Raw genomic sequence first — 27,691 nt, 5'->3', positions numbered from 1 at the left:
AAAAGGTAACAGTGGAAAGATGCGTTTCTGAATGATGGGCTGTGACAAGTGGCATTTCTCAAGGATCAATGCTGGGACCTTTGCTGATTGTAATACATTCAAATGATTTGGAGGAAAATGTAACTGGTTTGATCAGTAGGTTTGCGGAAGACACAAAGGTTGGTGGAATTGTGGATGAGGTAATGTATTTTGGAAGATCTAATAGAGATGGGAAATATACAGTTAATGGCAGAAGCCTTATAAGTGTTGATAAGTAGAGGACCTGGCGTACACAGGTCACTGAAAGGGGCAACGCAGGTAGAGAAGGTATTGAAGAAGGCATACGGCATGCTTGCCTTCATTGGTCGGGGCACTGAGTTTAAAAATTGGCAAGTCATGTTGCAACTTTATAGAACTTCAGTTAGGCCACACTTGGGATCTAGTGTTCAGTTCTGGTCACCATTCTGTCAGAAGGACGTGGAGGCTCTGGAGAGGGTAAAGAAAAGATTTACCAGGATGTTGCCTGGTATGGAGGGCATTAGCTCTGAGGAGAGGTTGGAAAAACTTGGTTTATTCTCATTTGGAACGATAGAGGTTGAGGGCGACCTGATAGAAGTCTACAAGATTATGAGGAGCCCGGACAGAATGGATAGTCAGAAGCTTTTTCCCATGGTGGAAGAGTCAGTTACACAGAGGCATAGGTTTAAGGTGTGAGGGACAAGTTTTAAGGCATGTTTTTTACACAGAGTGGTGGGAGCCTGGAACTCGCTGCCGGGGAAGGTAGTGGAAGTAGGTACAATAATGACTTTTAAGGGGCTCTGGATAAATACACAAATAGGATGGGAATAGAGGGATATGGTCCTTAGAAAGGTAGGGGGTTTTAATTCAGCTAGGGAACATGGATGATGCAAGCTTGGAGGGCCAAAGGCCTGTTCCGGTGTTGTAATTTTTTTTTGTTCTTTGTCTATAACGCCTTTCATGACTACACGCATTACAGCCAATGAAATACTTTTGAAGTGCTATCACTATTTTAATGTCGGGAATTTGCACACTGAAAACTGTCTCGAAGAGGAATGTGGTAATGAAAAGATGATGTGTTTTTGTTGATTGTGAAATGAATATTGGCCTGGGGGCCGGTCAGAACTCTCCCAAGTTTTCTACAAAATTGTCTCATATATTTTATATCCACTAGTGAAGGCAAGTGGAGATTTATTTAAATATCTCACTTCAAAAGCTGCACCTCTGACAGTGCGGAGCTCCCTCCGTACTGCACTGGAGTGTTATCCTTGTAAGTTGTCATAATTGCAACAGCAACATCTGAGCAGCTCAAATATTACCAATTTTCTGTGATTCTCAAGATGAATTTGAGTCTAGCCCGCTCCAGTGTATTGCTGGAAAAAAGTAAATATCCCAGTTTGCATTATACTACGTTACACAGTTGCGTTAGGGAAATGATTTTCCATTCAAACAGTTTCATGTCAATCCCTCTTGCCAGAGACAAGCAGACAGAGAGAGAGGGAGCATAAGCATTTGTATGGAATGTAGACTCCCCATGGTGCAAGTTCCATGTGCATTGCATGTCAACTCTTGTCACCTTTAAAAAAAGTGAAAGGGATTCCACTAGGAATGCATCAGTAAATGAATGTTTATCTGTGCAGTAGTCATGGTTCCTTTGTTCACTAATGATCCTTTATACCAATGTAAGTCAAAGAATTGCCACTGAGCGACAGCAGTCATCCCATGATATGATCCCAGACTCTGGTCATCAACCTGTGCACAATTGCACAACACTTATGATGAGAACCATGCTGCACAATAAGCATTATAGCACACCATTGGTATCCATAAAAAACACTTCAGCCTGGACAGTCCAGGAGAAACTCTGATATTCGCTCTGCTGAGTACCAAATTTGTGCTGCAGAAGCTAAAAATCCAAACTTATAAATTGAGTCATGACACAGCAAATATAAAGTTAAAATGATCACCCTAGTTCCTTGAAACACTGCTGGCCATCTACTGAAGGGATTGCAGATGGCTTTGCTGGGTGGCCCTGAACAGCTTTGGGTCTAGAAAGCCTATCTTCTGGCTGTATCTTCTGAGTAAGAACTCTGACAACACCAGGTTTAAGTCCAACCGATTTATTTGATAGTAAACTCACAAGCTTTCGAGGTTTACCTCTTCATCAGATGAATGAAGAGTTCTGGCCTCAGACAGAGCATATTAAGCACAGACAGTTTTCAGATTACTGATTAGAATGCGAATCTTTACACCTAACCTGCTATTCAAGTCTTAAAGTGGCTAACAATGTGAGTGGAAGGAGCACTGATCACAGGTTAAAGAGATGTGTATTGTCTCCAAACAGTACAGTAAGTGAGGTTTTGCAAACCCAGGCAATTCACGGGGATTACAGATAGTGCGACATGAACCCAAGATCCCTGTTGAGTCCTCGTGTGCGGAACTTGGCTATCAGTCGACTCTGCTGTGTCGTGTAGGCCGCCTTGGAGAATGCTTACCCGAAGGTCAGAGGCCAAATGCCTGTGACCGCTGAAGTGTTTGCCAACAGGAAGGGAACAGTGTTAATTCCTCTTGCCTGCATCTTTAAAAAATGAAAGGGATTCCACAAGGAATGCATCAGTAAATGAATGTTTCTTATCTGTGCAGTAGTCATGGTTCCTTTGTTCACTAACGATCCTTTATACCAGAGTTATTTAACCAACCACTAGTTGGTTAACCAGAGTCGCTGAGCAGAGACTGATAGCCAAGTTCCGCACACATGAGGACGGTCTCAACAGGGATCTTGGGTTCATGTCGCACTATCTGTAATCCCCATGACTTGCCTGGGCTTGCAAAACCTCACTTACTGTACTGTTTGGAGACAATACACATCTCTTTAACCTGTGATCAGTGCTCCTTCCACTCACATTGTTAGCCACTTTAAGACTTGAATAGCAGGTTAGGTGTAAAGATTCGCATTCTAATCAGTAACCTCTAAACTGTCTGTGCTTTATATGCTCTGTCTGAGGCCAGAACTCTTCTTTCATCTGACAAAGAGGTAAACCTCGAAAGCTAGTGAGTTTACTATCAAACAAATTGGTTGGACTTAAATCTGGTGTTGTCAGACTTCTTACTGTTTACCCCAGTACAACGCCGGCATCTCCACATGTATCTTCTGAGCCTGGGCTGCAGCAGTATGGGCTAGCTAGCCGCCACTGGAGAGGCAGGACTGTGCGCAGAAATGCATTCACCTGAGTGAGGATGGTAAGTTTGTACTCGAGCCACAACTACACTCCAAGGAGAACACCTCAGCAGCCTATTGACCTGTTGGTGAACAGCTTGATGGATTGCTATGAGGCCCCCAATCCCTTTGAATAGTGATATAATTCCCTCACCTTCAGCTTCCCTTTGTATACTTTTGACTGGTATCTCATTATGTGCAAATCCCTTCTGTATCATCGATATGTGCAGTTTTGCTATCAACTGGTGGCAGCAGCTGTATGACAGCTTCTCTCATCTTCACTGTCATCTTCCACTCCCTTCACTGACTGGGCAAGCTCCAGTTCACGAGTCTCTGATATTAAAAAGGGACATGGGGAGAGGCAGAAGTAAAAAAGGTGTATTTAACACACTCTGAAACTTCTTGGTTATAAGAGGTGGGGGCATGAGTGAGAAGCAAGCTGAGACTTGGAGGATTACGTATGCTGATCTTAATCCAAATGTATTTAGCAAATGGGGTCAAAGAGAATCCCAAGTCTTTTTATATATATCTTAGGAGCAAGAGGGTAGCAAGAGAAAGAATAGGCCCACTCAGGACAATAGAGGGAAGTTATGTGCGGAGATCCTTAATGAGTACTTTGAATCGGTATTCACCAAAGAGAAGGACATGTCGGACATAGAGGTCAGGGATAGTTGTGTGAATGCTTTTGCGAATGTCAGTATATTGAAGGAGGAAGTGCTGAGTATCCTAAATTGCATTAAAATAGCCAAGTCCCCGGTGCTGAATGAGATCTATCCCAGGCTATTGTGGGAGGCAAAGGAAGAAATAACAAGGGCCTTAACCGATATCTTCATATCCTCTTTAACCATGTGAGGTTTCAGAGGACTGGAGAATAGCCAATATTCTTTCCTTATTTAAGAAAGGAAGAAGATATAATCCAGAAAATTAACGGCCGGTGAGTCTGACGTCAGTGGTGGGGAAGTTTTTGAAGAAGAAACTGAGGGACACGTTTGAAATAAAATGGACTAGTTAGTGACAGACAGCATGGTTTTGTATGGGGAAGGCCATGTCTCATCAATTTGATTGAGTTTTGAAGAGGTGACAAAGATAATTGATGAGGGAAGACCTGTGGATGTAGTTTATATGGACTTTAGTAAGGCATTTAACAAGATCCCATGTAGTAGACTGGTACAAAAACTAAAATCATATGGGATTCAAGGTGGGCTGGCTAAATGGATACAGAACCTGGTTGGTTATAGGAGATAGAGAGTAGCAGTGGAAGGGTATTTTTCAGAATGGAGATCTGTAGCTAGTAGCGTTCTTCAAGAATCAGTGTCTATAGGCTACCAAATAATGACATCATGGGGCAAGAAATAAAGAAATAACTGATGCATGTAAAAATGAGACAGCAATTATCATGGGGGATTTTAATCTGCACATCAATTGGCCAAACCAAGTCAGTCAAGGCAGTCTTGAGGAGGGGTTCATAGAATGTATTCGTAATAGCTTCCTTGAACAGTATGTAGTGGAACAAACAAGGGAGAAAGCGATCCTAGATTTCATCTTGTGTAATGAGACGGGAATAATAAATGATCTTACATTGCTTCTTCCAAGAGGATCCCCAATCAGTGTGGTTGAACTTAAAATACAGATGGAGCATGAAAAGGTAAAATCCAATACCAGTCTCTTGTGCTTGAACAAAGGAAACTACAAAGAGATAAGGGAGGAGTTGGCTAAGGTAGACTGGGAACAAAAACTTCATGGTGGGATATTTGAGTAACAGTGGAGACCTTTCAAAGCGATCTTTCACAGTGCTCAGCAAAAGTATATATGTGATAAGGACTGTAGAAAAAGCCATGGATATCTAAGGAAACAAAGGAGGGTATCAAACTGAAAGAAAATGCATACAAAGTGGCAAAGATTAGTGGGAACCTAGAGGATTGGGAAACCTAAAGGTCAGCAGAAAGCCAAGAAAAAAGCTATAAAGAAAAGTAAGATGGATTATGAGAGTAAACTAGCTCAGAATATAACAGGTAGCAAAAGTTTCTACAAATATATGAAACGAGAAAGAGTGGCTAAATTAAACATTGGTCCTTTAGAGGATGAGAAAGAGGATGTAATAACAGGAAATGAGAGAATGGCTGAGGCGTTGAACAGATATTTTGTGTTGGTCTTCACAGTGGAACTCACAAATAACGTCAAAAATTGATGACAGGAAGGCTATGGCAGGTGAGAACCTAGAAACTATCAGTATCACGAAAGAGGTAGTGTGGGGCAAGTTAATTGGGCTAAAGTCTCCTGGTCTTGATGGAATGCTTCCCAGGGTACTAAAAGAGATGGCAGGAGAAAAAGCAAATGCACTATTGTAATTTACCAAAATTTGCTGAATTCTGGGGTGTATCCCGCAGATTGGAAAACAGCAAATATGACGTCATTGATTAAAAAAAGAAGGTAGACAAAAGATAGGTAACTATAGGCCGGTTAGCTTAACTTCTGTTATAGGAAAAATGCTTGAACTATCATCAAGGAAGAAATAGCGAAACATCTGGATATAAATTGCCCCATTGGTAAGACGCAGAATGGGTTCATGAAGGGAAGGTCATAGAACATAGAAAAACTACAGCACAAACAGGCCCTTCAGCCCACAAGTTGCGCCAAACATATCTCTACTTACTAGGCTTACCTATAACGCTTAATCCTACTAAGTCCCATGTACTCATCCAGAAGTCTCATAAGAACATAAGAAATAGGAGCAGGAGTAGGCCATCTAGCCCTTCGAGCCTGCCCCGCCATTCAATAAGATCATGGCTGATCTGTCGCTGCTCAGTTCCACTTTCCCGCTTTCTCCCCATAACCCTCAATCCCCTCTCTTATCAAAAACCCATCAACCTGCATCTTAAAAATATTTAGCGAGGCAGCCTCCACCACTTCAACGGGCAGAGAATTCCAGAGATTCACCACCCTTTGAGTGAAGAAGTTCCTCCTCAACTCCGTTCTAAACCGCCCCCCTTTTATCTTGAGGCTGTGCCCCCTAGTCCTATTGTCTTTTTTGAGCGGGAAGAGTCTCTCCACCTCTATCCTATCCATCCCATTCATCATCTTATACGTCTCAATGAGATCTCCCCTCATTCTTCTAAACTCTAACGAGTACAAGCCTAGTTTATTCAGCCTCTCCTCATAGCTCAACCCCCTCAACTCCGGTATCAGCTTAGTAAACCTCCTCTGCACTCCCTCCAAGGCCAAAATATCTTTGCGCAGGTGCGGCGCCCAAAACTGCTCACAGTACTCCAGCTGCGGCCTCACCAATGCCCTATACAGCTGCAGCAAGACCTCCCTACTTTTATATTCAATCCCCCTCGCTATGAAGGCCAGCATCCCATTCGCCTTCCTGACCACCTGCTGCACCTGCAAGCTGGGTTTTTGCGACTCATGCACAAGGACCCCGAGGTCCCTCTGCACCGTCGCCTGCTGCAGTTTTTCGCCCCGTAAGTAATAGTCCTTCCTACCATTCTTCCTACCAAAGTGGACCACCTCACACTTGCCAACATTAAATTCCATTTGCCATTTCCTGGCCCATTCGCCCAACCTATCTAGATCCTTCTGCAGACTCTCCACACCCTCCGCACAATTTGCCGTTCCCCCAATCTTGGTGTCATCAGCAAATTTCGACACCCTACACTCGGTTCCCTCCAGATCATCTATATAAATGGTAAAAAGCTGAGGCCCCAGCACCGACCCCTGGGGCACTCCACTAGTCACCATCCGCCAATCCGAATAGCACCCGTTGACCCCCACTCTCTGCCTCCTATTTGACAACCAATCCTCTATCCACGCTAACACCCTACCCCCAACTCCATGTCCCTCGACCTTCTGCAATAACCTCTTGTGAGGTACTTTGTCAAACGCCTTCTGAAAATCTAGAAAGACCACATCCACCGGCTCTCCTCTATCCACCGCCCTAGACACATCCTCATAGAATTCCAGTAAATTTGTCAGACACGACTTCCCTTTAATGAAACCGTGCTGCGTCTGCTCTATCAAGCAATTCCCTGCAAGATGCCTCGCAATTTCCTCCTTAATGACAGATTCTAACATTCTACCTACCACAGACGTTAAACTAACCGGCCTATAATTCCCCGCCTTTTGCCTGGCACCTTTCTTAAACAACGGCGTAACATTAGCCGTTTTCCAATCATCCAGCACTTCCCCGGAATCCAGCGACGTCTGGAAAATAACCACCAAGGCATCCACTATCACCTCCGCCATTACTTTCAGAACCCTCGGATGCATTCCATCCGGTCCTGGGGACTTGTCCACAATCAGCCCCCTCCAGTCTGTCGAGCACCGCCTCTCTATTAACAGTAATGTCATTAAGACCCTCCAGTCCTACCACCTTTCCATCGCTAACACCCGGCAAATTATTCACGTCCTCCTCCGTGAAGACAGAAACAAAAAAGTTATTCAATACCTTAGCCACATCCCCATCCCCTACCACTAGGTCCCCTTTCTCATCCTCTAAAGGACCAACATTCACCCTAGCCAGCCTCTTCCTTTTTATATATTTATAAAAACTCTTGCTAGCCTTTTTTATATTAAGCGCTAGCCCAGCTTCATAGTTTCTCCTACCCTTCTTTATCAACTTCTTCGTCAATCTTTGTTGACATTTAAACCTCTCCCAATCCTCTTCTCGCCCACTACTCTTAGCTACTCTAAATTCCTCCGCTTTTAGTTTAACATTTTCCTTCACCTTCTTTGTTATCCACGGCTTATTACCTCTCCTCCTACTATCCATTTTGACTATCGGAATAAATTTCTGCTGAGCACCAAGAAAGATCTCCTTAAAGGTACTCCCCTCTATTCAAACAAAGGACGCGTGTCCAGGAACCCACTTTCTCCTCCTCCATCTGCACCAGAAACTCCACCATACAATGATCACTCTCCCCAAGAGGATCCTTCACCACAAGGTCCCTAATTCTACCCGCCTCATTACATAGCACCAGATCCAAGATAGCTCGCTCCCTCGTCGGCTCCAACACACACTGTTCGAGGAAACTATCCCAGCAGCATTCCAAGAACTCTTCCTCGAGCCCCCCGCGTCCAACATGGGTCGACCAATCAATATGCAGATTGAAATCCCCCATAACTACAGCCGTCCCATTCCTGCACGCCGCACTTATTTGCGCGTTAACAGCCCGCCCCATTATTATTAACAGATCATTATTCGGGAACCTATAGACGACGCCCACCAGCGTCTTCCTCCCTTTGCTGTTCCTAATCTCCACCCACAACGATTCCATGTTCTGCTCCTTGGCTCCAATATCATCCCTTGCTACCACCTTGATGCTATCCTTAATCAGCAGAGCTACGCCCCCCCCTTTTCCCTCCTGCCTATCCTTCCTAAACACTTGATAGCCCTGTATATTCAGCTCCCAGTCCCTGTCACCCTTCAGCCACGTCTCTGTAATGGCCACCAGATCGTATCCATTTGTGTCGATCTGCGCCACCAGCTCATCCACTTTATGCTTCGTGCATTCAGATAAAGTGCCTTCATCCCAGCCTTCACCTGGACCCTATTTGCCGTAACGCCACCAACTATACTCACGCCCCCTACTCCCTCTATTATTGGGACATCCTCGGCCTCTTCCCTTACCTGTACCCTCTCCTTAACTTTAGACCTCATAACATCACCTACCCTCGCACCCTCCCCCCCCCCTAATTAGTTTAAAGCCCTGTCTACAGTCCTCTTTACTCGATTCGCCAGCACTCTGGTCCCAACACGGTTCAGACCAACCCCATCCAGCCCGAACAGGTCTCACCTACCCCAATACTGGTGCCAATGCCCCATAAATTCAAACCCATTCCTCCCACACCAGTCCCTGAGCCACCCATTCACTTCCTTAATCCTGTCAGCCCTACTCCCGTCTGCACTCGGTTCAGGCAGTAGCCCAGAGATAACCACCTTGTCGGTTCTACTTTTTAATTCCATTCCCAGCTTTTCATACTCCCTCCCCAGATCCTCAGTCTGCATTTTGCTTACGTCGCCGGCACCCACATGTACCACAACGACCGGATTCTCACCCTCCCACTCCAGGTTCCTCTGCAGCCCAGCTGCGACATCCCGTACCCGAGCACCAGGCAGACAACACACCCTTCTGTGCACTTTGTCATTGTGACAAAGGACAGTGTCAATACCCTTCACCCCACTATCCCCAATCACTACTACGTTCCTTTTCCCCCTCTCTTTGCCTATGTCCTGCTGCATCACTGTACCGTGTGCAGTTTGCTCACCAACCTCACCTGCCTCGTCCTCGTCCAGCCTGGAAGCAAGAACCTCAAACCTGTTATGCAGATTAAGAGGCTGAGGCCTCCGCTCCTCACCCCCCTTCCTCCTCCCAGCAGCCCCCTCTTGTCCCTGACCCTTAGAGTTAGCCAGTCTAGGGGGGGTGGATGTCACTTGCACCCCATTGACAATGGCACCCTCTCTCCCCTTGATGAGCCTCAGTGACTGTAGCTCAGAGGCCAGCTCATCCACCTTGAGCTGGAGCTCCTCCAGCAACCTGCACTTACTACAGACATGGTCACTGGGATGGACCCTGGAGTCCACCAGTTCCCACATCATACAGAAACCACACATCACATGCCCCTCCATTATTCACTGTAGTGGTTTTGAAAAAAAATTTTTTTGTTTTTTTTCCCTTGTTTTTCAAACAAACTCACCTGGCCTTTTTTCACTCCAGCCTTTTTTGATACTAAGCCCTAATAGCTCACTCTGCTTCCCGCTCACTCCGCTGCCCGCTCAGGCGCTGCCCGCTGTCTACACCAGGCCTCCTTTTAAACCTGGCGCAGATTTAAAGCTGATGTCCCACAACTGATGTCACACAAGACATCTTGAAGGGAATTGCTTGATAGGGCGGACGCAACACGGTTTCATTAAAGGGAAGTCGTGTCTGACAAATTTACTGGAGTTCTATGAGGATGTGTCTAGGGCAGTGGATAGAGGAGAGCCGGTGGATGTGGTCTTTCTGGATTTTCAGAAGGCGTTTGACAAGGTACCTCACAAGAGGTTATTGCAGAAGGTCAGGGGACATGGAGTTGGGGGTAGGGTGTTAGCGTGGATAGAGGATTGGTTGTCAAATAGGAGGCAGAGAGTGGGGGTCAATGGGTGCTATTCGGATTGGCGGTTGGTGACTAGTGGGGTGCCCCAGGGGTCGGTGCTGGGGCCTCAGCTATTTACCATTTATATAGATGATCTGGAGGAGGGAACCGAGTGCAGGGTGTCGAAATTTGCTGATGACACCAAGATTGGGGGAAAGGCAAATTGTGCGGAGGGTGTGGAGAGTCTGCAGAAGGATCTAGATAGGCTGGGCGAATGGGCCAGGAAATGGCAAATGGAATTTAATGTTGGCAAGTGTGAGGTGGTCCACTTTGGTAGGAAGAATGGTAGGAAGGACTATTACTTACGTGGCGAAAAACTGCAGCAGGCGACGGTGCAGAGGGACCTCGGGGTCCTTGTGCATGAGTCGCAAAAACCCAGCTTGCAGGTGCAGCAGGTGGTCAGGAAGGCGAATGGGATGCTGGCCTTCATAGCGAGGGGGATTGAATATAAAAGTAGGGAGGTCTTGCTGCAGCTGTATAGGGCATTGGTGAGGCCGCAGCTGGAGTACTGTGTGCAGTTTTGGGCGCCGCACCTGCGCAGGGATGTTTTGGCCCTGGAGGGAGTGCAGAGGAGGTTTACTAGGCTGATACCGGAGTTGAGGGGATTGAGCTATGAGGAGAGGCTGAATAAACTAGGCTTGTACTCGTTAGAGTTTAGAAGAATGAGGGGAGATCTCATTGAGACGTATAAGATGATGAATGGGATGGATAGGATAGAGGTGGAGAGACTCTTCCCGCTCAAAAAAGACAGTAGGACTAGGGGGCACAGCCTCAAGATAAAGGGGAGGCGGTTTAGAACGGAGTTGAGGAGGAACTTCTTCACTCAAAGGGTGGTGAATCTCTGGAATTCTCTGCCCGTTGAAGTGGTGGAGGCTGCCTCGCTAAATATTTTTAAGAAGCGGGTTGATGGGTTCTTGATAAGAGAGGGGATTAAGGGTTATGGGGAGAGGGCGGGAAAGTGGAACTGAGCCACAACAGATCAGCCATGATCTTATTGAATGGCGGGGCAGGCTCGAAGGGCTAGATGGCCTACTCCTGCTCCTATTTCTTATGTTCTTATGTTCTTATGTTCTTAACTGCCTGCTAACCACTCCCTCAGAATTCTTAAAGCAGTAAATACAATAAATAAATGCTTTAAACAGTTCTACAAAGAACAAAGTGCTTTAAACTTATTTTAAACAGGTTTTTAACAGGTAAGATCTTAGCTCTCTCTCTGCTCCTTCACTCGTCTGCTCCAGCAAACAATGGAAGGCTTCACCGTGTGGCCACTTGATAATTAAAGCTGATGTCCCACAACTTATAAAGACCCTATCGAATCTGCCTCCACCACCACCGCCGGCAGCCGATTCCATGCACCCACCACTCTGAGTGAAAACCTTACCCCTGACATCTCTTCCGTACCTACTCCCCAGCACCTTAAACCTGTATCCTGTTGTGGCAGCTATTTCAGCCCTGGGAAAAAGCCTCTGAGAATCCACCCGATCAATATCTCTCAACATCTTATACACCTGTATCAGGTCACCTGTCATCCTTCGTCTCTCCAAGGAGAAAAGACAGAGCTCTCTCAACCTATCCTCATAAGGCATGCCACCCAATTCAGGCAACATCCTTGTAAATCTCCTCTGCATCCTTTCAATGGCTTCCACATCCTTCCTGTAATGAGGCGACCAGAACTGAGCACAGTACTCCAAGTTGGATCTGAGCAGGGTCTTATACAGCTGCAGCATTATCTCCCGACTCCTACATTCAGTTCCTCAATTGGTGAAGGCCAGTACACCATATGCCTTCTTAACCACATCCTCTACCTGTGAAGCCGATTTGAGAGTCCTATGAACCTGGACCCAAGATCCTTCTGATCTTCCACAGTGCTAAGAGTCTTAGCTTTAATATTATATTCCTTCATCTCATTTGACCTGCCAAAATGAACCACCACACACTTATCCGGGTTGAAGTCCATCCGCCACTTCTCCGCCCAGTCTTGCATTCTATCTATGTCATGCTGCAACTTCTGACATCCCTCCAAACTATCCACAACTCCTCCAACCTTCCTGTCACCGGCAAACTTACCAACCCATCCCTCCACTTCCTAATCCAGGTCATTTATAAAAATCACAAACAGCAAGGGTCCCAGAACAGATCCCTGGGGCATTCCAGTGGGACCAACCTTCATGCAGAAAAAGACCCATCGACAACCACTCTCTGCCTTCTGTGAGCAAGTCAGTTCTGGATCTGCAAAGCAACATCCCCTTGGATCCCATGCCCCCTCACTTTCTCAAAAAGCGTTGCATGGGGCACCTTACCGAACGCCTTGCTGAAATCCATATAAACCATATACACCACTCTTCCTTCATCAATGTGTTTAGTCACATCTTCAAGAAACTCAACCAGGCTCGTAAGGCACGACCTGCCTTTGACAAAGCCGTGCTGACTACTTCTGATCGTGCTATACTTTTCTAAATGTTCATAAATCCCTGTCTGTCAGGATCTTCTCCATCAGCTTACCAACCACTGAGGTTAGACTCACTGGTCGATAATTCCCTGGGCTATCTCTATTCCCATTCTTGAATATAGGAACCACATCCGCAATCCTCTGGAATCTCTCCTGTCTCCATCGACGATGCAAAGACCATCACCAGAGGCTCTGCAATCTCTTCCCTTGCCTCCCACAGTAACCTGGGGTAAATCCCATCCTGTCCCGCCGACTTATCTATCTTGATGCTATTCAAAAGCTCCAACACATCTTAATTTCCACATACTCAAACTTTTCAGTCCACCGCAAGCCTGCACTACAACGACCAAGATCCTTTCCCACCGTCCCATTTTATAGGTCCTATTCCTTCACATCTCATCCTTTTGCTCTTCACATACTTGTCGAACACACCTGCGGGTTATCCTTAATCTTACCCGCCAAGGCCTTCTCATGACCCCTTCTGGCTCTCCTTATCTCTTAAGTTTCTTCCTACCAGTCATATACTCCTCTAGATCCCTAACATTACCTAGCTCCCTGTATGCTTTTCTTTTTGACTAGATTCATTATAGCTTTCATGCACCACGGTTCCTGTAACCTACCAAAACTTCCCTGTCTCATCAAAACATTGTCACGCAGAACTCAAGACAAACATAGAACATAGAACATTACAGCGCGGAACAGGCCCTTCGGCCCACAATGTTGCGCCGACCAGTCTTATTTTTAAAAATAAACATTGACCCACTAATCTAAACCAATCCCTTTTCGTCCATAAACCTATCCACCAATCTCTTAAACGCCCCCAAACTAGGCGCATTTACAACTGCAGCAGGCAGGGCATTCCAGTCCCTCACCACCCTCTGGGTAAAGAACCAGCCCCTGACATCCGTCCTATAACTACCCCCCCTTAATTTAAAGCCATGCCCCCTCGTGCTAGCTTTCTCCATCCGAGGAAACAGGCTATCACCATCCACCCTATCTAAACCTCTAATCATCTTATATGTTTCTATAAGATTCCCTCTTAGCCGCCTTCTTTCCAGTGAAAACAACCCCAAATCCCTCAGTCTCTCCTCATAGGACCTCCCCTGCATACCAGGCAACATCCTGGTAAACCTCCTCTGCACCCTCTCCAAAGCCTCCACATCCTTCTTGTAATGTGGGGACCAGAACTGCACACAGTACTCCAAGTGCGGCCGCACCAGAGTTGTGTACAGTTGCAACATGACACTGCGACTCCTAAATTCAATCCCCCTACCAATAAACGCCAAGACACCGTACGCCTTCTTAACAACCTTATCTACTTGATTCCCAACTTTCAGGGATCTATGTACACATACACCTAGATCCCTCTGCTCCTCCACTCTATTCAAAGTCCTCCCGTTAGCCCTATACTCAACACATCTGTTATTCCTACCGAAATGGATTACCTCACACTTCTCCGCATTAAACTCCATCCGCCACCTCGCGGCCCAGCTCTGCAACCTGTCCAAGTCACCCTGCAAACTTCGACACCCTTCCTCACAATCTACCACACCTCCGACTTTGGTGTCATCAGCAAACTTACTAATCCACCCAACTATACCCTCATCCAGATCATTAATAAAGATTACAAACAGCAGTGGCCCCAAAACAGATCCCTGAGGCACACCACTCGTAACCGAACTCCATGATGAATAATTACCATCAACCACCACCCTCTGTCTCCTATCTGCTAACCAATTCCTGATCCAAGTACCTAAATTACCACCAATCCCATACATCTGCATTTTCTGCAGAAGCATACCATGGTGAACCTTATCAAACGCCTTACTAAAATCCATATACACCACGTCTACTGCCTTACCCCTATCCACCTCTTTGGTCACCTTCTCAAAGAACTCAATAAGGTTAGTAAGGCATGACCTTCCCGCTACAAAACCATGCTGACTATCTCTAATCAATTCATTACTCTCCAAGTAACTATAAATCCTATCCCTAATAATTCTTTCTAAAACCTTGCCCACTACAGAAGTAAGACTCACTGGTCTATAATTCCCAGGGAAGTCTCTGTTCCCCTTCTTAAACAATGGGACAACATTCGCTGTCCTCCAATCTTCCGGTACTATACCAGAGACCAACGACGACCTGAAGATCAGAGCCAGTGGCTCTGCAATCACCTCTCTTGCCTCCCATAGAATCCTAGGGTAAATCCCGTCTGGACCAGGGGACTTATCTATTTTCAACCCTTCTAGAATATCCAACACATCCTCTGTATCAACTGCAATACTTTCTATTTTACACCCCTTCACCCCAGTGACCTCCTCAGCTACATTCATATCGTCCTGCGTGAACACCGAAGAGAAATAATGGTTCAACGCCTCTCCAATCTCTTCCGATTCCACACACAACTTCCCCCTACTGTCTGTAACTGGCCCTAATCTTGCCCTAACCAACCTTCTGTTCTTGACATACCTATAGAACGCCTTAGGATTCTCCTTAATCCTATCAGCCAAAGTCATCTCATGCCCTCTTCTAGCCCTTCTTAACTCCCTCTTCAACTCCCTCCTAGCCAGTCTAAAGCTTTCTAGTGCACTACCCGAGCCCTCAAGCCTCATCTGAACATAAGCCTCCTTCTTCTTCCTAACCAACAAATCAACTTTTTTTGTGCACCACGGTTCCCTAGCCCTACCAATTCCTCCTTGCCTGACAGGGACATACCTATCACAGACCCGCAGTAGCTGCTCCTTGAAAAAACTCCACATTTCAGACGTTCCTAGTCCCTGTAATCTCCTAGTCCAACCAATGCTTCCTAATTCTCTCCTAATGGCCTCATAATTACCCTTCCCCCAGCTAAAACTACTGACCCGAGGTTCATGCCTATCCCTTTCCATCACTAAGGTGAACGTAACCGAATTATGGTCACTATCACCAAAATGCACACCAACTTCCAAGTCTAGCACCTGGTCTGGCTCATTTCCCAGCACCAAGTCCAATATAGCCTCACCTCTAGTTGGCCTATCTACATATTGAGTCAAAAAACCTTCCTGCACACTTTGAACAAAAACTGACCCCTCTAACGAGCTAGAGCTATAGCAATTCCAATCAATGTTAGTAAAGTTAAAGTCCCCCATAACAATTACCCTATTACTTTCACTCCTAACCAGGATCGTCTCTGCAATCCTTTCCTCAACCTCTCTAGAACTTTTTAGGAGGTCTATAAAAGACTCCCAACAGGGTGACCTCTCCTCTCCTATTTCTAATTTCTGCCCATACTACCTCAACAGACAAGTCCTCATTAAACTTCCTCTCTGACACTGTGATATAGTCCTTGACCAATAATGCTACTCCACCCCCCCTTCTACCTCCTTCTCTACTCCGACTAAAGCACTTGTACCCCGGCACCTGCAACATCCATTCCTGACCCTGCTCTATCCACGTCTCTGAAATGGCCACAACATCAAAGTCCCAGGTACTGGTCCACGCTGCAAGTTCATCCACTTTATTGCGAATACTCCTCGCGTTAAAGTATATACATTTCAAACCTCGCTCCGCCCCACCACCACAATGCCGTGCAATGCCGTCCCCTTCTATGCCCCCCTCACTTTCACCCCCTCTACCCAGGAGGTTCCTTGAAAATCTGCCACGTTACTTCGGTACATTTCCCCAAGAAAACCTCCCTCCAATTTATGTCTCTAATTTCCTGCTTGATGGCTTCATAATTCCCCTTACTCCAGATGAACACTTTCCTAGCTTGCCTGATGCTATCTCTCTCCAATGCTAGTGTAAATGAAATAGACTTATGATCACTATCCCCAAAATGCTCACCCACTGAGAGACCTAACAGCTGTCCAGGTTCATTACCCAATACCAGATCAAGTACAGCCTCTCCTCTTGTAGGCTTATCCACATGCTGTGTCAGGAAACCCTCCTGAACACACCTAACAAACTCCTCCCCATCCAAACCCCTTACCCTAGGGAGATTCCAATCAATATTTGGGAAATTAAGTCTCCCATCACGACAACTCTTATTATTACATCTCTCCAGGATCTGTTTCCCTATCTGCTCCTCAACATCCCTGTTACTGTTGGGCGGCCTATAGAAAACACCCAGTAAAGTTATTGAACCCCTTCCTGTTCTGAACCTCCACCCACAGAGACTCCATAGACAATCCCTCCACGGCGTCTGCCTTCTCTACAGCCGTGACACTATCCCCGATCAACAGTGCCACTCTCCTACCTCTTTTGCCTCCCTCCCTGTCCCTCCTGAAACATCTGAAACCCTGCACTTGAAGTATCCGCTATTATAAGAAAGGATGTGGAAGCCAGAGAGAAACAGTGTAGATTTATCAGGATGATGCCAATGATGGGAAGCTAGCTATGGGAGAGACTTGACGTGTGAAACTGCTTTTTGTAGAACCGGGAAGGAGATGGCGTTTTTTTAGAATTACGACTTGCTTTGATTGGATGAATAGAGAAAGTTTATTCATCTGGTTTGGAATCAACGACATGCCATCAATTTAAAATTGTCTGTATATGAAGACGGTTAAGAGAAATGTTTTTATGCAGAGGGTTATTGTGGCATGTTTTGACACAAACGGTGGATGTGACAGTTCATTGCTTTAAAATGGAAATTGGATAAAAATCTGAAGCCAAGTAGGAGAAAGTATATTGGAAAGAGACTGATGCAATGGTCTTAGTTTTAGTTACTCTAGCAAAGATTTTGCAAAGATGAAATGCATTAAATGGTGGCCTCCTTTGCTGCAAGCTTCTATGAACCTTTTCTGCTGTTTCCAATTGACAGCTCGTTAACTTTCTTTTGATTCTGTCACATTATTGATTTTTTTAAATGAAATTTGAATTGCACACAAATAATTTGTGTTTGAGAATATTTCTGAGGGACAAGATTTACGAGCATTTGGAGAGGTTTGACATGATCAGGAAAAGTCAGCATGGTTTTGTCAAGGGCAAGTCCTACCTTACGAGCCTAGTTGAGTTCTTCGAAAATGTGACTGAACACATTGACGAAGGAAGTGCAGTGGACGTGGTATACATGGACTTCAGCAAGGCGTTTGATAAGGACCCCATGCAAGATTTCTTGAGAAGGTGAGAGGGCATGGGGCTTTGGCCTTGTGGATCCAGAACTGGCTTGCCTGCAGAAGGCAGAGAGTGGTTGTGGATGGGTCTTTTTCTGCATGGAGGTCAGTCACCAGTGGAGTGCCCCAGGGATCTGTTCTAGGACCCTTGCTGTTTGTCATTTTTATAAATGACCTAGATGAGGAAGTGGAGGAATGGGTTAGTAAGTTCGCCGATGACACGAAGGTCGGTGGTGTTGTGGATGGTCTGGAAGGATGTCAGAAGTTGCAGCAGGACATAAATAGGATGCAGGACTGGGCGGAGAAGTGGCAGATGGACTTCAACGCGGATAAATGTGTAGTCGTCCATTTTGGCAGGACCAATGGGATGAACGAGTACACTATCAAGGGCAGGAGTCTTAGTAGTGTTGAAGAGCAGAAGGATCTTGGGGTCCGGGTCCACAGGACTCTTAAATCGGCCTCGCAGGTGGAGGATGTGGTCAAGAAGGCGTATGGTGTACTGGCCTTCATTAATCGAGGGATTGAGTTTAGGAATCGGGAGGTAATGCTGCAACTTTATAAGACCTTTGTCAGGCCTCACTTGGAGTACTGTGCGCAGTTCTGGTCGCCTCACTATAGGAAGGACGTAGAAGCTATTGAAAGGGTACAGAGGAGATTTACAAGGATGTTGCCTGGACTGGGAGGCATGCCTTATGAAGTTAGGTTGAGTGAGCTGGGACTCTTCTCCCTAGAGAGACGAAGGTTGAGAGGCAACCTGATAGAAGTTTATAAAATGTTGAGAGGAATAGATAGGGTGGATTCTCAGAGGCTATTTCCCCGGGTTGAAATGGTCGCTACGAGAGGACACAGATTGAAGGTGCGGGGAGGCAAGTACAGAAGTGATGTTAGGGGTAAGTTTTTCACTCAGAGGGTGGTGAGTGAATGGAATCGGCTGCCGTCAGTGGTGGTGGAGGCGAACTCGCTGGGGTCTTTTAAAAGACTTCTGGATGAGTATATGGGATTTAATGGGATTGGGGGTTATAGATAGGTCTATGGATTGGTAGGTGTTGATGTGATCAGCGCAACTTGTGGGCCAAAGGGCCTGTTTGTGCTGTAGTGTTCTATATTCTGAATATTTGGAAAGGTTTTTTCCCCCTTGAATGGTCAATATTATAGTGTGTTTACTCGTATGTTGCAATCAGGTTAACAGGGTGAACTGACTCCTCAACCCAGGTAATTCATTCAGGTTAATGATATGTGAGCTTCAAGTGTGTTTGAGGCTCAATATTTTCCAAGCACAGAAAAACCCATAACTTGACACGGATACTTTCATGCATTCTATAGCTGGGTGATTTTTCACAATGTCCGATAGATACTGCTATTGCAGCCGTACTGGAATAGCTTGGCTAGTGGAGTGGCTGGTTCTGGAGCACAAGCCTTCATTACTGCTGCCAGGAAATTGTAAGACTGATAACTTTTGCTGAATCCAATGCCTTCAGTTGTTTCGTGAAATCGGAGAAAGTGAGTCAAATTGGTGGAAGACTGGCATTCGTAATTGTGGGGACTGCAGTAGGAGGCTAAGATGGATTATTGGCACTTCAGGCTAAAAATATTGCAAATGCTTCAGCCTTGATTTTTACACTGGGCCCTTCTTCTGGCCAGTTGTATAATTGCCCATCATCATTCATACCTGAATTCAGCAGAGCTGCAGGAATTTGATCTGTTGTTTGTGGGATTACTTAGCTTAAATGAGGTGACCAGGTGTGTAGACGAAGGTAGCGCAGTCATGGAGTGATAGAGTTTTACAGCATGGAAACAGGCACTTCGGCCCAACTTGTCCATGTCACCCTTTTTTTTTGAACCTCTAAGCTAGTCCCAATTGCTCGCATTTGGCCCATATCCCTCTATACCCATTTTACACATGTAACTGTCTAAATGTTTTTTAAAAGACAAAATTGTACCCATCTCTACTACTACCTCTGGCAGCTTGTTCCAGACACTCACCGTCCTCTGTGTGAAGAAAATTGTCCCTCTGGGCACTTTTGTATCTCTCCCCTCTATGCCCCTTAGTTTTAGATCCCCCCCACCCCCTTTGGAAAAAGATATTGACTATCTCCTTATCTATGCCTCTCATCATTTTATAGACCTCTATAAGATCATCCCTCAGCTTTCTACGCTTCAGAGAAAAATGTCCCAGTCTATCCAGCCCTTCCTTATAATTCAAACCATCAAATCTCGGTAGCATCCTAGTAAATCTTTTCTGCACTCTTTCTAGTTTAATGATATCCTTTCTATAATAGGATGACCAGAACTGTACACAGTATTCCAAGTGTGGCCTGACCTATGTCTTGTCAACAAGACGTCCCAACTCCTGTATTCAATGTGCTGACCAATGAAACCAAGCATGCCGAATGCTGCCTTCACCACTCTGTTCACCTGTGACTCCACTTTCAAGGAGCTATGAGCCTGTACACCTAGATTTCTTTGCTCTGTAACTCTCCCCAATGCCCTACCATTAACTGAGTAAGTCCTGCCCTGGTTTAATCTACCAAAATGCATCACCTTGCATTTATGTAAATTAAACTCCATCTGCCATTCATCAGCCCACTGGGCCAATTGATCAAGTTGGATTGCAATCCGAGATAATCTTCTACTGTCCACTATGCCACCAATCTTGGTGTCATCTGCAAACTTATTAACCATGCCTGCTATATTCTCTTCCAAATCTTTAATACAAATGACAAATAACAATGTACCAGCATTAATTCCTGAGGCACACTGCTGGTCACAGGTCTCCAGTTTAAAAAACAACCCTCCACAACCGCCCTCAGGCTTCTGTTTTCAAGCCAAGCCAATTTTGTATCCATTTAGGTACTTCACGCTGGATCCCGTGAGATTTAACTTTATGCAACAACCTGCCATACAATACCTTGTCAAAGGTCTCGTTAAAGCCCATGTAGATAACACCAACTGCACTGTTCTCGTCTACCTTCTTGGTTACCCCTTCAAAAAACTCAATCAAATTTGTGAGACATGATTTTCCACTCAAAGCCATGCTGACTACTCAGTCCTTGCGTCTCTAAATGCTTCATTGAAGGAAGGTTGTTAAAGCCTGAAAATGAGTGCAGAAGAGATTTACTAGAATGATACCAGGCATGAAGAATTTTAGATACAAGGAAAATTTACAGAAATTGGACTTGTTCTTTTTGGAGCAGAGAAGATTAAGAGCTGACCTTACCAAGATGCTCAAAATTATGAACAATTTTGTTAAGGTAAAGCAGGATATTCTGTTTATACTAGTTGGTATGTCAGTGACTATGGGTCACAGTTTCAACATGGGCAACAAGAGATCTAGAAGTGAGATGAGGAGTAACTTCTTTACTCAGAGTTGTTGTGATTTGGAATATGCTGCCTATGAGAGTGGTGGAGGTAGATTCCATAGGAGATTTCAAAGGAGGACTGGACACATTTGAAAGTGATAAATTTAGAGGGCTACGGAGATAGGGCTGGAGAGTGGTGCTAGCTGAGGAGCTCTTTGTGGAGCCAGTGTAGACATGATGCGCCAAATGGCATCCTTCCCTATTGTAAAAATCTATGATTCTATAAATATTTGCCAGCACGTTGGCAATTTTTTTCCTGCTTCAAAATTGTGCCACATGATATTTCCTGCTGATGAGCAGATGGGGCTTCCTTTTAACATCTCATTTGAAAGATTACCTCAGTACAACACTAAGGATGTCAGCTTAGATTCTTTTAAGCTCCGCTCTTTGGAATGGGGCTTGGACCCATAACTTTCTGAATTGGAGATGAGCATGCTACTAGCTAAGACAAGCAGCTATATGCAATGTTGTAATACTAGGTCAAGTGTATTCTTCCAAAGAACAGCACAACACAGGAACAGGTCCTTTGGTCTTCCAAGCTTGCACCGAAAATGATGCCTGCCCTAAACTAAAATTGTATACACTTAAGGAGTCCATATCCTTCCATTTCCATCCTATTCATGTATTCGTCTAGATGTCCTTTAAATGCCACTGCCTGCTCCCACTACCTCCCTGGGTAGTACATTCCAGACTTTCATCACCCTCTATATTTAAAAAAAAACTTGCCTTGTGCGCCTCTAAACTTTTCCCCATGTACCTTTAAATCCCAATACTTGACTTTTCTACCCTAGGAAAGAGCATCTGGCTATCTACTCTGTCCACGCCATTCATAATCTTGTAAACCGCTATCAGGTTGCCTCTCAACGTCCGTCGTTCCAGTGAGAACAAACCAAGTTTATCCAACCTCTCCTCAGAGCTAATACCCCCCCAGACCTGGCAACGTACTGGTAAATCTCTTCTGCACCCTCTCTAAAGTATCCACATCCTTCTGATAGTGTGGTGACCAGAATTGTGCACAATATTCCAAATGAGGCCTAACTAAGGTTCGGTACAACTGCAGCATGACCTGCTAATTTTTATTCTCAATTCCCTAACCAATGAAGGCAAGCATGCAGTGTGCCTTCTTGATTACCCTATTCACCTGTGTTGCCACTCTGTGATTGGTGGACATGTATGCCCAGATCTCTCTGCCTGTCAAATATTCCTAAGGGTTCTACCATTTACTATATATTTCCTACATACATTGGACCTTCCAAGATGCATTACTTTTCATTTGTCCAGATTAACTCCATTTCCATTTCTCCATCCAAATCTCCAACCACTACGGAATACAGTATCTTGCTGTATCCTGTGATCATCCTCTTCACGATCTTCAACTTCACCAATTTTTGTGTCAACGGTGAACTTACTAATCAGAAAGCTACACATTTTCCTGCAAATCGTTTATAAAAGCTATGAACAACAAAGGTCCCAGAGCTGATCCCTGTGGAATGGCAATAGTTTTCGATTCAGAAAAGCACCCCCCTACTGCTACCCTCTGTCTTCTATGCCCTTCTGTATCCGTATTGCCAGTTCTTCTCTGATACCGTGTGACTTCACCTTTCGTACCTGTCCACCAGGTACCTTGTCAAAGGCTTTACTGAAGTCCATGTATACAGCATCCACTGCCTTTCCCTCATCTATCATCTTTGTCACTTCCTTGAAAAACTGGATCAAGTTAGTGACATATGACCTCCCTTTCAGAAAACCATGCTATCACTAATAAGTCTATTTGTTTCCAAATGTGAGTAAATCCTGTCCCTAAGAATCTTTTCCAATAATTTCCCCCCCCCCCCGCCATTGATGCAAGATAAATCCCTGCTGCCATTCTTAAACAATGGAATTACATTGACTATTCTCCAGTCCTCTGAAACTTCACCTGTAGCCAATGGGGATACAAAATTTTTCCATGCCTACTTTTCTGATTTTGTCCACAAAATATAGAATTACATAAAATTAAAACACAAAGAAGTTATTTGGATTAACCAATCCATGTTGTCATTTACCCTCCACATGAACATTAGTTTGAATTGCATGTGCCTATACTGTTGGTGCTACCTAGCCAAAATTGAAACATAGTTGGATGAAAGGAAGATTACTGATGTCTCCTCCAAGCATTAACTAAGTTCTTGGGTGCTAAGATTCTGCCTATTTTGGGTACATAGTATACATATTGTTTTAAAACCTGAAGAGGAAACTTTATATCCTTAGAAATTTACAAACTGCTAAAGTACTAAATTATGTAAAATTTATATGTTGTACAATCCTATTTAAATTATGTACAAAGTAAAATATAAAAATATGCCTCATTACACTTTCATATTTTATAGCATTTCTATTTTTGTTAACTGATCATTTTTAGATCTTATTCTGATATTTGATTTGTTTTGGATTGTGCAGAAATATTTGCAATCATTCAGTAATCCAGATAGTGAATGATTTAGGATATGACATTTACCTAGATCTTAGTTTGAGAGAGCTGGCATTTGATAGCATAATCTTAGAATCATAGAACCACTACAATGCGGAAGGATTTGGCCCGTTCAGTCTGTATCGACCACAATCTCACCCAGGCCCTATTCCCATAATCCCACCCATTTACCCCCCTAATCTCCTTGACACTAGGGTCAACTTAGCATGGCCAATCCACATCTTTGGATTGTGAGAGGAAACTGGAGCACCCATAGGAAACCCACACAGTTACGAGGAGAAGGTGCAAACTCCACACAGAAAGTGACCAGAGGCCGGAATTGAACTCGGATCCCTGACATTGAGGCAGCAGTGTAAACCACGGTGACACCATGCCTCCCAATTTCATGCTTTTCTAAACATTGATGATGCATGAGTTAAACTTAGTTTAATTTTTTTGTTTCTTCCGCCAACCCAATTCCAGGAACCCACACCTAGACTATTAACATAGTCTGTAGTTCGGAAACCTGAACTGTTCAGATCTCAGTTGGCCTTTGCAGCACAAATGAATCATAACGTCCCTACAGTGCAAGAGGAGGCCGTTGAGTCTGCACCGACTCTGTGAAAGAGCATCTTACCCAGACCCATCGAGTCTGCACCAACTCTCCAACAAAGCATCTTACGCAGGCCCACTCCTACCCTACCCCACAACCCCAAGTATTTATCTCACTAATCTCCCTAACATAATCGTCTTGGGATATTAAGGAACAATTTAACATAGCCAATCCACCTAACCTATGTATCTTTGGACTTTGGGAGAAAACTGGAGCACCCAGAGGAAACCCACGCAGACATGGGGAGAACTTGAATACTCCTCACAGTCCAAAAACTGGAATTGAACTCAGGTCCTTGGCACTGTGAAACATCAGCAGCAGTGCTAACTACTGTGCCACCATACCACCCTAATGAAATAAGAACATTGAAACATAAAAATCCTGTTAAGAAATGAATGCTACACCTACGTTTGGCATATAGCAAGTTCTGCAGGTAAATTATCGCCAAGAAAGAAATGCCTGCAACTCACTGTTGCATTTTCAAACATACTTGCCTGATATAATCAGTGTTCTGTTGTTGTTTTTCCATGTTCTGCTTAAAAAAAAGCAGTTAGTTGCTTGAGAATGATAAACTAATAACTTGTGATGCTGTTTATATGAATGTATTCATTGCTTTTCTGTTTCTATCCATCCCTACCCCACTTCCTATTAGATCCACCCACTACTACCCTACTATCAACAACTGCACCTCCAATTTACTCAACAGCGGCTATCACAGGTTTATCTGCTTTTACCCAGAGGCTTCCAATTCCTTCAAAAAACATGGAGTCTGTGAAGAGTGACAATTTAGGAACCATCATTGGAGGTGTGGTTGGTGGCACTCTCTTTCTCATGCTTGTGGTAATCATCATTATAATGTTTTGCTTGAGACACCGGCGTACCTTCCGTGGGGACTACTACACAAAGCAGTTCGCTGGAACTGCAGACATACAGAAAGACTCTCAAATGGATGTTTTACAATCAAATCGAATTGAGCCATACACTGATTATGAGAAAAGTGAACAGAAACTCGAACCAAATAACATATTCCAGGATTATCCCATAGAGGTGCAGAAAAGTAAATGGCAAAGTGAGGACAACATAAATAACAGGTACACCGAAGGTGTTGAGATACCTGTCGACTACTATGAAGATCGAAAAATTCCCAATGCAAGTCGGTATCTACATGATGACTATTATGATGAAAATGAAGATGACCTCGTTTCACACTTAGATGGTTCAATCATTTCTCGGCGGGAGTGGTATGTCTAGTAGTTATTGATAAATGTTCATGAGGCATGGAAGGGATTTCAATTCAACTAGATTTCCATCTCTTTGTTTTTCCCCCACATTTCCATATGTGTGTCCTTGTTTTCCAAAGAGAGAACAAATTGTGCTTTCCATGATGAAAATGAAACTGTGGTTTTGTACTAGTTTTGCAGCCAGCATAAAATGAAATCCGAACTATAAAATTGTACTGACGGTGTCGATATTATCCAAATTTTTAAGGCCGCCATACTTAACTGCGTAAAGATTCTGTAACTGTTTACAACTGAGGCAATTTCTGAGTGGGTTTTGGTGGTTAAAAAAAACAGTTACTGCTATAGACTACTGACATTTTCATCCACTCCTTCCATGGAGTTCCCTGCCAACCTGACCAGTGCTTACTTCGTTTTACATGTAATTATGGAGCTTACAGATTTCACGCATATGGAGGTGGCTGAATAGGAAACTGCTTTGGTATTTTTAAAACATTACAGTTTTTTTGTCAAATTGTTCACTTGTTTAAGTGTTTACAATCTTCCTTCCTCTTTTTGTTTTTCATCACATTTTGTCAGGAAAAATATAAAGATTTGTTTTCTTGTCTGCACACTGAAGAGCACTCCTAAACCTGCCTCATCTAGAACACAGGGTGTAGAGAAACAGTTGATTGGCCAGTGCAAAATTATGTGCATTCGTGCCTGAATCCTAAATTAGATTGAAAACCAACTGCATCCTTCAGATGTATTGGGCTGTAATTTAGATTTTAAAATAATTAGCTTTTTTGAAATCTTAGTTATGTTTGAGTAATGAAATGATTAATTGAGGCCAGGATCTACAGTGCAGTATTCTGAAACTTAAGTTGAGGCTGTAGATGATGATTAATATTTCTTTCTCTATCACTGTGAGATATTTATCTCTTAAAATTAAAGCCAAGCATTTTGGTTTTAAGAGCTTCTACATACAGCCTAAACTCTTCCCATTTCATTGGAAAGCACTTCAGCTCAAAAGTGCTCGTTATCACTTGTTCATAAACACAGATTGTTTTCTCACCTGCATGTGTGCAAGCAAAACCGCACAGCTTGTGAAATAGATTGTGGATATGGTACACATAGAAAGCTGGTGAAAACTCGCCAATAGGGCAGAATTAATTAATGCTCTGAGCTTTGTGTTGATGTATATAAATACAAAAGAGATTTACTGTACAGTACTTTTTGTACTTTATCTGTTTTATAAAGTTAGTGCAATGTTGATTTGATATGCTGTTTGTGAAATATACATTTTGCTGGAAAAAAACCTAAATTGCCTTTAACTTGATTTAGTTATCAATTCCAACACTGCAAAATGCTGTAAGATATGCTCAAATCTACTTTTTATTTAATGCTGGAATTTTCTCATGCCACAAAACAGTAAACCTCAGTACGTAAAGTGCTATTTATTTGTCTTTTTTTAAAAAAGACACATCTTTCTTTTCAAAGGAAAAATAAGATGAAGGAAAATGTCAAGTCACTTTAACTACACAAGAACTATGAAGAGTGTCATGTCTCGTACTGGGAACTTAATTAATGAAGCCAATTTCTGTTGGCATCAATTGTAATTTGCTGCAAAATAAATTTTTAGCTGGTAATTGCCCTCGAAAAAGACAAAAATATAGAATGCAGAACTGTTGTTCATGCTGTAATCTGTTGGAATTTGCAAATCTTAATTGCATGGTTCTGACTTCATTATTGTTGAAACCTTCAATTAAAATGGAAGTCTTGAATCTGGAAGAGATTCTAACTGAGAATTAGTGGAAGGAGAGTGATCTGCAAAAGATCAGGCTTTGTTATTTTGCACAAGTTGTTGGTGTGTAACGTCGCCTATTCTTTGATTTCTGTTCGCTTTTCTTTATTAACCAGACTGAGACATCAGTGGTGATCTGTGTAAATTACTGGTGAGCAGGTTGACTGAGTACAGTGCAGTTCACTCTGTTTAAACGGTGACTTGTGATGGCCAATTTCAAGAAGTAGTTGGCATCCCAGGTTTCTTGCTTCCCTACTGAAAACGCTTGAACCAAGTGAGCTGGTATGATGAATAGCTCATATACTTAACTCAGTTCTTTGGATATCAAGTGCTCAAAGTAACCAGCTGTTTGACTGTTTTGT

At 43.9% G+C, this 27,691-nt stretch overlaps 1 protein-coding gene across 1 annotated transcript in view; it reads left to right on the top strand.

The window, feature by feature from the left end:
* LOC145349561 (nectin-3-like) overlaps positions 1-26,975 on the top strand; it is a 213,554-nt gene extending 186,579 nt beyond the window's left edge. The window contains exon 6 of the mRNA XM_080198158.1: positions 24,961-26,975. Coding sequence (XP_080054284.1) covers positions 24,961-25,559 — 599 coding nt within the window. The 3' untranslated portion in view covers positions 25,560-26,975. The remainder of the gene's footprint in view (positions 1-24,960) is intronic.
* Positions 26,976-27,691: the final 716 nt, after the last annotated feature.

The sequence above is a fragment of the Carcharhinus amblyrhynchos genome, chromosome 10, assembly GCF_965287045.1.
Source record: "Carcharhinus amblyrhynchos chromosome 10, sCarAmb.v2.hapA, whole genome shotgun sequence".
Classification (NCBI taxonomy): Eukaryota; Metazoa; Chordata; class Chondrichthyes; order Carcharhiniformes; family Carcharhinidae; genus Carcharhinus; species Carcharhinus amblyrhynchos.
The sequence above is the reverse complement of the archived record's forward strand: the minus strand, read 5'-3'. Positions and strand labels throughout refer to the sequence as shown.